Here is a 13465-nt window from a genome sequence, read left to right as displayed (position 1 = left end):
AAATGTAGTTCGTTTTATGATGTTCAGTCTGTACAGTAAAACAAGTGGTTGATGTTATCAATATCATTTCCATTTAATGTTTTCATTGGAGGAAGTGTTGTGCTCCTATTTTGTCTACTGAAACGTTATAGTTCAGTGACAGTGCACAAAAGTCCAGGTCTGCAAATGAAGACGGTAAAGCAGAGGTGCACTAAACTTGTCTATTTATCACTGATGAAGGATTAGGTCAAACTTCAGAAGAATGCTTGACCATAATAATGTAGCAGCTACATTATAGCTGGATTAACAAATGGTCCACTAACTATGAAAAAATGACTGTTGTAAAGTGGCTTCAATGTAAGTAAATGCATTTGATTTCCCAACTTACTCATGTAACAAGCCTGTCATGTAACCTAACTCCTTTGTCCCCCTGCATCACCTAACTTCTGTTGAGCTTGTGGACAGATAGCCTTACATTCTCCTGCAAAATGTCTTGATAAACTTGGGAATTCATTTTTCCGTCAATGATAGCAAGCTCTCCAGGCCCTGAGACAGCAAAGCAGCCCCAAACCATGATGCTCTCTCCGCCATAGGTTTAGATGTTGGTATGCTGTGCCTTTAGTTTCATCTGTCTACAGAATATTTTGACAGTACCACTGTGGAACACCCAGGTGCTCTGTTGCGAACGTCAGACATGCAGAAATAGTTGTTTTTTTACAGCAGTGGCTTCTTCCATGGTGTCCTCCCATGAACACCATTCTTGTTTAGTGTTTTACATATTGTAAACTCATCAACAGAGATGTTAGCATCTTTAACTAACACTCTAGGATTCTTTTTACAGTTTTTCTCAGTCGCTTTGGTGCATTTCTTAGATCAAAAGAGCAATTCTTGATACTACTTGTACAAATTCCAAATCATCTAGTCACTTGTGGCACATCATTAAAGCAATTTCTTATTCCTTTGAACAAATTGCAAATGATAATGTACAAGTGTCAGCTTTTTTCCACATGATCAATTGCTCATGTCATGTTGATCAAAAATATAGTAGATGGTTCTCTGTTGAATAGTCTTACCCTTCAAAACGTGAATTGATGAATCGTGCAGGTGAAATTGGCCCTCACTCATGAAGGAATCTAAAGTGTTAGTTCAACGAACAATCAACCAGTTGTCTAAATTGCTCAAAAGTGCATCTCATGAAGAATCAATTGGCAAGCATATATAGACAGACCACAACACAGAGTTGCAATTTTCCAATAATGGATGGACCAGGAAACGAACAGGGTCAACAGCCAAGAGGAGGAGGAAGAAGAGGAGCAAGAATGCGTGGTGGAAGGCAAAACAGAGGAAGAGGCAGAAGAGGACATGGGCGCATATCTGATGACATAAGGGCCACTATAGTAGACTATGTTGTCAATCATGGCCTTACAATGGCTGAGGCGGGTCGAAGGGTGCAGCCCAATATTGGGAGATCAACCGTGTCCTCAATAGTTCAAACGTTTCGAAGAGAGAACACGTATGTCCACCAATGTACAGCGCACTGTTACTGTATATAAGCAGTATACTGTATACTTCCTACAATGCTTCATATTACAGTGGTCCACTTGTATTTCACAGCATACAGAAATATACTCTATACAGATACATACAGCACCTTTACATGCACCTACCTGTATGTTTTACAGTAAAATGTGTGTTCGCATAGTTTTTGTCTATGTGAAAGTGTGCGATGCATCACTGCATTTTTCCCCACATAGGACTGCAAGATTACCTCAAACTGGTGGCAGAGGACGCCTTTTCACACCTCAACAGGTGGAGGCTATTTGCACCATGGTCGTAGAAAACAATGCCATGAGACTCAGGGAAATACAAAGGACCATTATAGAAGACAACGATGTCTTTGAAAACATCCATACGGTTAGCATCTCAACCATCGACAGGGTGCTGCATAGAAACCAGATGAGTATGAAACAGTTGTACCGTGTACCATTCCAAAGGAATGAGGACAGAGTTAAGGAGCTACGGTACCAGTATGTACAGGTAAAACATATATCTATGTAACTACTTTACAGCAACATTTGATAGTGATACATAGTACAGTAAGCATAAACTGCACACATTTCCATTGCTGTGGAAGGAACATGCAATATATATACATTTTATGTCACTCTTCCTTCCCAAAACAAATTCAACTGTGTGTTCTGGGATATAGCGTATAATGGATTTGGAATCAAGTGAACCCTCTCACAACTTTGTATACGTGGATGAGGCTGGCTTCAACCTGACCAAATTCAGAAGGCGGGGTCGGAATATCATTGGTCCCAGAGCTACTGTGGATTTGCCAGGCCAACGGGGAGGAAATATCACCATGTGTGCTGCAATTTCGGAGCATGGTGTCCTAACCCATATCCCCCTTATAGGGCCATACAACACCCAGCATCTACTCAACTTTTTAGAGACTCTCTACAGGGCGCTCATCCCTGATGATGGAGAGGGGTCTGTTTAGAGAGGATTTGCCAAAGTATGTGGTCATTTGTGATAATGTGAGTTTCCATCGATCAAACATCATAAGGCAATGGTTTGTGACCCACCCGAGGATGCTCATAGAATTCCTCCCACCTTATTCACCATTCCTTAACCCAATTGAGGAGTTATTTTCAGCATGGAGGTGGAAGGTGTACGATCGTCAGCCACACACACAGATGACCCTGCTGGCTGCAAAGGATGCAGCATGTGAGGACATCACAGTAGACACCTGCAGAGGATGGATAAGGCATTCCAAAAGATTCTTTCCACGTTGCATTGGAAGGGAAAATATCTGGTGTGATGTGGATGAGAATATGTGGGCTGACAGACAGGAACGTCTGGATGTGTAGAGACAGCACAACAGTGCTGCGGGCAAAGTTGTGCCTTAGGGGTGGTTTCCTGTGTTTCTTTCTAATTTAGTTTTTTTGTCCTTTGTGCCCCTTGGGTTGTCCAGTCTCTTTCAATCAATAACCCACATACAGTAATATGTAAATAGTACTGTTGAAATTGATATATGCCATAGAAGTGCAGCCTTGTTCATTTTCAATACAGTAACTGTCATCCAAACTGTAGTCTAAGTTTACATGGGGCAGGGCAGCTCTACCCAAAATCTCCAATCCCGTCTCATTGATTCGACTCCAGGTTAGTTGACTCCTGACTCCAATTAGCTTTTGGAGAAGTCATTAGCCTAGGGGTTCACATAGTTTTTCCAACCTACACTTCGAATGTTTAAATTATGTATTCAATATAGACAAGAAAAATACAATAATTTGTGTGTTATTAGTTTAAGAACACTGTGTTTGTCTATTGTTGTGACTTCGATGAAGATCAGATAAAATTCTAGGTCAAATTTATGCAGAAATCCAAAGGGTTCACATACTTTTTTTTTGTCATTGTACGTGAAAATAATGTAGGAATCTGGATCCAGTCATCCTTGCGCCCATGACTTTCCTTTAGCAGGTACTTTATTAGCTTCACTTGCCAGATGTACAGTATAGCTCTCTAATATGCCTTGGCCAAATGCATAGCTTACCCCAAAATGGAGTACCGTAACATTTGTCAACCGGCTATAGTCAAATCACTCGAGGCACACATTCACTGAAAGAAATCTAATCATGAGGTCCAGGTTCTTCAGACCCAGGATAAAATCATTTCAAATACCTTAGTTGTGCTTGATTGAGTTTGCCTGTTACAAAAGTTCCAAAAGTGCAAACGGCACCCTCCTGGCACACCAGGCAGGCTGATGCAAAAGCTCAAAGTATTTGAGAGATTTCAAATGGTATTTGAACCCATATCTGGTTTTCTTACTGACTTCAAAGATTTTCAACAATCCAAAAGCATCACTTGTAGATATTCTCTAGTATAGGCTCTTGTAAATGTATTTTCATTGCTAAATGTCTAACTTTGAACGTGGCATTGCATTCCCTTCTTTAAAAATAATTTAAATAAAAGGACATACAGTATAATTATCTCATGAACTTTGGCTAGTATAGCTTATAAGCCATGAAATAAATGTCTTTAGACAAGTTACCAGCAGTTTCACATTAATGTTTTAGTTAGATAAGATGCCCATTAGACCTTCAGGGCTAACCATCCTAAATTATGTAGGTAATGTTTAAAAATGTTCTTATTGTTGCTCCCATCACGACATTTATTTGTAAGCAGTTAGAAACTTTTACAAACAACCCTCACTATCTATAACTTCCTAAATGTTGCGTCCTGCCTTTGGTGAGCAAGACTATCAATAAATGAGTATAGACCAAGGAAGACTCCTGTCAATAAAACAGGCTACCAAAAGGCCAGAACTTGTTCCCGTCCCATTTCTGATAGCAGACATCATACTAAAGACACGTCAGAAAAACAAAACTAACTAACTACGGCCACAGCAACTGGCTTAAATAGCAAGCTAGTTTTGTATGGTGGCTGTGAACAAAATCTATGATTATACTGATTAATCTACATTATCCTTTATTTAATCTTTCCCTTTGTCTCCACTCCGTCTCACTGTTATTAACGCGATAATATTCTAGGATTTCACATAATCTTTTATCAAGTGTGATCCTGATCATCCATTGGCCTAAAGTTACCAGACATTGTTTAGTGGTTGACATAGCCTTTGTGATGTATGACATTCATGGGCATATTGATATGTCACTTGTTTTATAATGAACACGTTTTTGTCATGACAAAAATTAAATCTTCTAGCCTTACAATCATCTCAGCGGGCTAAACTGGTTGTACTGAGGTCAAGTTCACATTTAGTGATGTCATAGTTATAATTTGTGATGTCATTAGCTAATGATTGTAAAATTGTTTTTATAGTTTTATTTAGCTACCATAAAAGACGCCTTTATCTCGTATTCCGGTTATACAGTCTTTCCCAGGCATCTTGATGTTAAGAAAAAGGTATCTTTAACTGGTTGTAATCAGGTTATATGACATAACTTTAATCACATTTCAACCAACATTTTTGACCACTGGGAGGAGACTGCATAACTTCAAAAAAAGAGTTTCAAAGTAAAAAGTGAATACAATTGTACAATTGGATGTGTAATTCATTAATTAACCACTATCATTCAAGATTGATAAACTTACTGTGTTTTATGGGCATCATAAATATTTAAATTCCTTCAATAATGCACATTGCACATCTGCATGTGGGGGGTAATTAACTTAACCCCTAATGTAGCTTTGATACTTTTTTTAGGACAATTTACAGAAAAGTAAAGTCCTTTCAAACCATTGCCTTTAATTGTCAATCATGCTAAAAAGCAGATCTTCAGCATTAAGGATTGAATAGAGCGTTTCATATAGAAATCTTAGCACCTGTACAAGAAAAACAAATTCCCAAAACACAATACTTACAGTATCGTGATACAAACAATATTGTGAATAAAGAGGCAGGACTGCAATAACTCTTCACTATTCTCTTGAAGGTAGCAATCACTATCCCGCATGCTCTAATATTTTTTGTGAGATTTTGCAATTTGCAAGACAATTTAGTAGCTGGTCAATTTCATAAAACAACACTTAAGGAGAAATACCACAGACATAAGATGTATAAATGCCTTGAAGGCTCTGGCAATGATAGGGATAAACATCTTTAGGGAAAAAATGTGTTTGTCTGTCCTATACCCCTGGGATATATAGTTACAATTTGCACCCGCTGCAACCATTTTATGGTCCATCTATGCACACTCTGGCAAACATGTAGTGAAAAGGCAAACACATCTGAAACAAACAGAAAAGTCAAGTCCTTTCAAACCAATTACAACACTGATCAGCAAGGCAAACTCCTCACACACCACCAACAAGATCACAGTGTGTGTGTGTGCGTGTGTTCAAGAGAATAAATTCTTATGACCTGAGATTGTGTTGGATAAAGAATTTTTTCAATATTTTTTTTATTTAGTCATAAATACCACAGAAAAGGCACATTAGTGCTCCAGGATGGAAACTTAATAATTCAACTAACAATGTAAAACAACCGTTTCCCTTACTAAATTGTCATTATTCATTTGAATGATTTCGTTTCAGTCACTTAAATATAAAAAAAGTTTTGAGTATACATTATTGTACTTATGAATAAATTATACTGTATGGATAGAACTACAATAGCCTATTTTGCTTTGCACTACACAAATTGGAACCTCTGACATTTTGCCTTTCCACCTCCTTATCTCTTCCTTCATTATTTTTAATACTGTGCATCAACATCAACATACAAATAAGATAATTCTCCTGATAAATTATTTATAATTCTTGATAGAAAACATTTCATTGGACATGGATTGGAAATAACACGTAAAAGTATAGATTTTCCCAAATGTGACTACATTTCTCTAATACCAACATTGAGGAATCTGGAAATCTGTCCCAAAAACAAAATTAAAGTCGATATAATCCAAATCAAGATCATTCCTGATTGGCTCTCTTGCAATGGGAGACAAAATGAATCAAGTTCAGGATAGTTTCTTTATTTTGTGGTTGTCATTTTGTTTGTTTGTTTTTTTGCAGTGAAGTTTTGAAGCTGTGGGAACAGTCTCTGGAAGCCATGCCTGTGTGGTTAACAGTCCCAGTAGTAGTTGGATTTTCTGGGGGTTGGGTGAGGGAGGGTTGGACATGTGTGTGTGGATGGGCGAGGAGAAGGTGGGGACACAACGTGACCCAACTTCTGCCTTCCCCACCCCCCCTATTACCCCCAATGGTCCCGACCATAACCTTAATAATCCACGTCCTCCATTTCAGGCCTTGATGTATGTCTGTCTGTATGTCAGGTCAGACGCTGGTGATGGATGCCAGGCAGGTTGAAGACTTCTGCAGTTTCTCAGGCTGTGCGGTATGGGGGGGTTCTGGGATGGTGCGAAAGCTGAAAGGCGGACCGATGCTGGTGGTGCCCATGTGGCCCGGACTCAATGCTGGATTCTGTCGTCTATTGCTCTCCATGATGCTCGACGTGTTGGAAGCCAGGCTTTCACGTGTCCTGTCACGACAGTGAGAAGGAGACACATCCGTGGAGTAAAGAGAAGGAGAGGACAGAAAGAGAATTAGAGGATGGGGACAACAGAGACTTGCAATAAGTGGGAAGTAAACTTGCCACTGGCACCAACAGCTTTTCATTTTCTAACCAAATATTTGATTGTGTAGCTTTATGACTTAGTTGAAAGTTACTTGGGGAGGATTTGGGCATGCAATTTAAACCGTGCTAACTTGGGGACATTGTGTTTTGGTTAGAATAATATTAGCGGTTGGTGGCTAGTTTATATAAACCAAAGCATGGATTGCAGTCTCTCCTTGTCCAAAGACTTCTTTCAAGGTAATGTGTACATTTGAAATTTGACTATCTCAAACCCTGTGTGTCAAACACAAGGCCCGCTGGCCAGACCCAGTCCGTGACACATTTCTATCTGGCCTGGGCAATGATTTGGGTTGTCAATTCATTTTGGCACAGCCAACGTGCTGTGCACCAATGGCAGTGCATTGCGACACACTTTTCTTCCAGACCCACAGACACACATACACCTACGAGCCAGCCAGTGTGCTGTATCATATCATCACTAAAACATTTGCAGAATTCCCAATTGTTCTCCTTAATGGCACTGATTGAATCTTCTACCGGCCCGAAAGTTTAAGCGTGTTGTTATTGCTGTACTACAGAAAGTGTCATATTGGTTGACAAAAAGTTACACACGTCAGTATAAATTAGGACACAAGTGAGTATGATGAGTTAACAGTTTATGAAATTACAACCTGATACGAACCCAAATTACGCTGCTTAAGTGTGTCCCGTTTATAGAGTGTATCGGAGGGAAAGTGCACAGACACATACCACATTCTAGTCTACTAAAATGTTGCAGTCTGGCTTTGGTTTTTAAAGCTTGACAATGAATAACCAAAAAACTTAACCTGCAACAAAACACCATACAAAGGGTAAACGTAGTCCTATTACGGCAACATCTGCGCAGTAGCCGAGGCTCGCTACTCAACCACAATACATTTCCAGGGCACCATACATCAGGGGTGTAAAGTACCTAAGTAAAAATACTATAAAGTACTACTTATGTAGTTTTTGGGGGTATCTGTACTTTACTATTTATATTTTTGGCTCCTTTTACTTCACCACATTCCTAAAGAAAATAATGTATTTTTCCCTTATAACCAAAAGTACTCGTTACATTTTGACAGGAAAATGGAACATCCCTGGTCATCCCTACTGCCTCTGATCTGGCAGACTCACTAAACACAAATGCTTCGTTTGTAAATTATGTTGGAGTGTTGGAGTGTGCACCTGGCTAAAAAAAATAAAAAAATAAACTGCCGTCTGGTTTGCTTAATATCAGGAAGTTGAAATGATTTCTACTTTAACTTTTGATACTTGAGTACATTTTAGCAATTCCATGTACTTTTGATACTTAAGTATATGTAAAACCAAATACTTTTAGACATTTATTCAAGTAGTATTTTACTGGGTGACTTTCCCCTCTACTTGAGTCATTTTCTATTAAGGCATCTTTACTTTGTCTCAAGTATGATAATTGAATACTTTTTCCACCACTACAATGCTGCATTCAACCGAGCTACATTTTTGTTATTTTCCATTTTTAAATAGTTTTTGATTAGTGTCGTAGCATATTATGCACATCTGCAAGCATAGCAGCAAAGGCTGGACAAATATTTTTTCTCTCTTTTGTTTTATTTCTGTTAAAATGCTATATACAGAATTCAATGTACTTTTTTTAATGGACATTATATAAAGGGGATAGGTAGGTTTATGGGGATAGGTTATGTCTGGACTGTGAATTTGTGTTATTTCAATATGGCCCTTGGAGGTGATTGAGTTTGACACCCCTGACATAATACATTCATTAGTGCCACATCCATAAGGAAGAGTTCCAAACAACAGGACAAAGCAGCAGAGACTACAGCCAAAGTGTAGAGGCTTCAATCAGGGTGTATATCTGGTCAAATTCAAATCAGTTTTTGGGGGATAAGCTACATTAACAGACACATTGAAGTTTTATGTTTCAATTTGGCATCATAATCAACAGGACTCAAAACACTATTTAGATTAACGCTCACATCTGGTTTATGTAAATTATTAAAGCTGTAATCCTCAATGGTGAAAGTGCCATGTCCATTTCAGATATTACAACAACACAGTTTTCCCTCAGACGTCATTGCATGTGAGATAGAACAGCGAATATGTGCAGCAATTGTTTTTACCATGATGCTCACCTCCATTTGGATGCTCTTCTCCTCCATTTTGTCAACAAAACAAAAAAACAATAACAAATGTACCTGGGGCGACCAGCGGCACTGTAACATTGCCATCTGCAACTACCACTAAATGTCACTACATACCAGTACAAGTAAAGGAATAGAAATCAACAAGTTTAAAACATAAAATTCTGCTCAACACTGCTGGTTAGCATTAACCTCTAAAGTATTCACACATCTTGACTTTGTCCACATTTTGTTGTGTTACAAAGTGGGATTAAAATGGATTTAATTATCATTTTTTTGTGAAGAATCTATACCAAAATACTCTAATGTCAAAGTGGAAAATAAAATAAAAATATATATAAATAAATAAAACACTACAACATGTTAGAATCACCTTTGGTAGCGATTACAGTTGTAAGTCTTTCTGGGTGTCTCGGAGAGCTTTGAATACCTGGATTATGCAACATTTGCCCATTATTATTTTCAAAAATCTTCAAGCTCTGTCAAATGAATCATTGCAATTCAACAATTTTCAGGTCTTGCCATAGATTCTCAAGCAGATCTAAATCAAAACTAACTCAGCCACTCAGGAACATTCACTGGTTTCTTGGTAAGCTACAGTGTAAATTTGGCCTTGTGTTTTAGGTTATTGTCCTGCTGAAAGGTAAATTTATCTCCCAGTGTCTGGTGGAAAGCAGACTGAGCCAGGTTTTCCTCTAGGATTTTGCCTATGCTTAGCTCCATTCCATTTATTTTTTTATCCTGAAAAACTACCCAGTCCTTAACAATTACAAGCATACCCATAATATGATGCAGCCACCACTAAGCTTGAAAATATGGAGTGGTACTCAGTAACATGTTGTAATGGATTTCCCCCAAGCATAACACTTAGTATTCAGGACAAACATGTCATTGCTTTGCAACATTTTTTGCAATATTACTTTAGTGCCTAATTGCAAACAGCAGATGCATATTGGAATATTTTTTATTTTGTACAGGTTTTCTATTCACTCTGTCAATTACCTTGGTATTGTAGAGTAACTACAATATTGTTGTTCCATCGTCAGTTTCTCCTATCACAGCCTTTAAACTCTGTAACTGTTTTAAAGTCACCATTGGCCTCATGATGAAATCCCTGAGCGGTTTCCTTCCTCTCCAGCAACTGAGTTATCAACTGAGTCACCTGTACATTTGTAGTGACTGGATGTATTGACACACCATCCAAAGTGTAATTAATAACTTCACTATGCTCAAAGGGATATTCAAAATCTTATTTTTTTACCCACCTATCAGGTGCCCTTCTTTGCTCTTTCTTGTTGAATCTGTGTTTCAGGGACCTTACAGATAATTGTAGATGAGGTAGTCATTCAAAAATCATGGTAACCACTATTAATGCATATAAGAGTCCATACAACTTATTTTCTGACTTGTTAAACTTCTTATGGCTGCAGGGGCACTATTGAGTAGCTTGGATGAAAGGTGTCCAGAGGTGCCCAGAGTAAACGGCCTGCTCCTCAGTCTCAGTTGCTAATATATGCATATTATTATTAGTATTGGACAGAAAACACTCTGAAGTTTCTGAAACTGTTTAAATGATGTCTGTGAGTATAACAGAACTCATATGGCAGGCAAGAACCTGAGAAGAAATCCAAACAGGAAGTGAGGTATATTTTCAAACCATTCCCTATTGAAATCCCATTGCGATATGAATGAAGACTCATTCCTAGGGCTTCCACTAGATGTCAACGGTCTATAGAAATTTGAATGAGGCTTCTACTGGGTTGTGGGACTGAATAAGAGGGGAATGAATCAGACTACTGGCAGAGAGCCAGTTCCAGGTCAGGCGCATACCGCATGATATCTTCCTGTGTTCCATTCCTCCTCAAGACACAAAGGAATTCTCTGGTTGGAACTTTATTGAAGATTTACGATAAAAACATCCTAATGATTGATTCTGTACTTACTTTGAAATGTTTCTTCAACCTGTAATAAAACTTTCTGAAGATTTTGTACCAAACGCGCAAACAAAAGTAGCTAATTGGACATAAATAACGGACATTATCGAACAAATCAAATCCGAGCGCCGTCTGATTATTGCATGGTTTGTTTTTAAATCTGACACAGCGGTTACATTAAGGAGAGGTATATCTATAATTCCATGTGTATAACTTGTATTATCATCTACATTTATGATGAGTATTTCTGTTGAATCGATGTGGCTATGCAAAATCACTTGATGTTTTTGGAACTAGTGAATGTAACGTGCCTATGTAAACTCAGATTTTTTAAAATATAAATATGAACTTTATCAAACAAAACATACATGTATTGTGTAACATGAAGTCCTATGAGTGTCATCTGATGAAGATCATCAAAAGTTAGTGATTCATTTTCTCTCTAATTGTGCTTTTTGTGACTCCTCTCTTTGGCTGGAAAAAAGGCTGTTTTTATTGTGGTTTGGTGGTGACCTAACATAATCGTGGGTGGTGCTTTCGCTGAAAAGCATATTTGAAATTGGACACTGTGGTGGGATTAACAACAAGACTACCTTTAAAACGGTATAAGATACATGTATGTTTGAGGAATTTTAATTATGAGATTTCTGTTGGTTTGAATTTGGCGCCCTGCACTTTCACTGGCTGTTGTCATATCATCCCGTTAACGGGATTGCAGCCCAAAAGAGGTTTTAAGCTCATTTTTACTCCTGCATTCATTTAGACTTGCCATAACAAAGGGTTTGAATACTTATTGACTCAAGACATTTCAGCTTTTATTTTTTTAACCAATTTGTAAAAAGCTTGCAGATACACAGACTTCCAGTCATTGCGCTCATGCTAGTTAGCATTGGCTCATGAAACGACCTTCAACTTCATTAAGATATTAACTGTTATACTGCTGCACTGTCGGATCTAGAAGCGTCTACCATTCCAGTGTTTAATTGCTATATTGTAATTACTTCGCCACCATGGCCTATTTATTTCCTTAACTTACCTCATTTGCACTCGTTGTATATAGACTTTTTGTTTTCTTTTGTTCTACTGTATTATTGACTGTATGTTTTGTTTATTCCATGTGTAACTTTGTTGTTGTATGTGTCAAATTGCTACTCTTTATCTTGGCCAGGTTGCAGTTGCAAATGAGAACTTGTTCTCAACTAGCCTACCTGGTTAAATTAAGGTGAAATATAAAACATCTGCTAACCACGTGTACGTGACCAATACAATTTTATTTGAATTTGATTTGATACTGGACATACAAACATAAGAATGGTTTGAGTTTGAGTTTATTTTTACCAGGACAGTGCACATTAATCAACGTTTCAGTAAAAGTGCCGGTTTTAGCCAGCTGGATAATTTTCAACCACAGTCCCTTGGGCAGGATACCCTGGTCATGGTATCCACGAGTTCATCTGACTCCAGGGAAGTAGATCATTGGCAAAATCTAGAAGTATCCCTTTAATACCATTCTAAAGACAGATGCTCCAAGCAGGTGTGTGTGGTAACATAATGCATGGATAGGATGGCCAAGCCACTGCCATGCTATTACTGTGTATAGTGCTTGGAATGGAAATGTCTGTTCTACTAATGCTCATACCCTTAGAAAGAGGACACATCACAAACATCAAAATAAAACCTTAGCAGAGCCACCTTATCCTTTTGGGAGGCAGCATTACGTTTGCTAGAAAATGGCGGTACATTACCTGACTAAGTGAAATGTTTTGCCTCAAAGATAGTTAGCTAGCTTAGGTTCTTTACGGTTAGCCTAGCAACTGCTCCTACACTCTTTTGTTAGATACCGTAACAATGTTGTGTCGGCTTCCGGTTGAGCAATGTAGAGATAAGTTGAACGAGGTCTCTCCAGCAACTTCTGTAAATAATCCTACGTTTCGCCTAAATTCATACTTCTTATTTATTCCTTTACACTTGTGTGTATACGGTAGTTGTTGCGAAATTGTTTGATTACTTGTTAGGTATTACTGCATGGTCAGAACTAGAAGCACACTCGCATTAACATCTGCTAACCATGTGTATGTGACCAATAAAATTAGATTTGATTTTATTTCTCATGACCTCAAAAGTAATTTTAATTACCAAGTAATAGAGCGTACCTAAATTAGCATGCGCAAACCAGTCACACGCTTTGGAAAATTGACGGAAAAAAACGTCACACTCGACCAAATCAACTTCAGATACGATCCCAACTTCATTGAAGGCTTCAATAGCCACACCTGGCGATACGG

General features: G+C 38.2%; 1 protein-coding gene across 1 annotated transcript in view; it reads right to left on the bottom strand.

Annotated features, from left to right (window-relative positions):
- Window positions 1-4902: 4902 nt before the first annotated feature.
- LOC135507822 (storkhead-box protein 2-like) overlaps window positions 4903-13465 on the bottom strand; it is a 43741-nt gene continuing 35178 nt past the window's right edge. The window contains exon 4 of the mRNA XM_064927501.1: window positions 4903-6985. Within this exon, the coding sequence (XP_064783573.1) occupies window positions 6781-6985 (205 nt within the window). The 3' untranslated portion in view covers window positions 4903-6780. The remainder of the gene's footprint in view (window positions 6986-13465) is intronic.

Source organism: Oncorhynchus masou, chromosome 21 (genome assembly GCF_036934945.1).
Source record: "Oncorhynchus masou masou isolate Uvic2021 chromosome 21, UVic_Omas_1.1, whole genome shotgun sequence".
Taxonomy (NCBI): Eukaryota; Metazoa; Chordata; class Actinopteri; order Salmoniformes; family Salmonidae; genus Oncorhynchus; species Oncorhynchus masou.
This window is presented reverse-complemented; position numbering and strand designations above follow the sequence as displayed.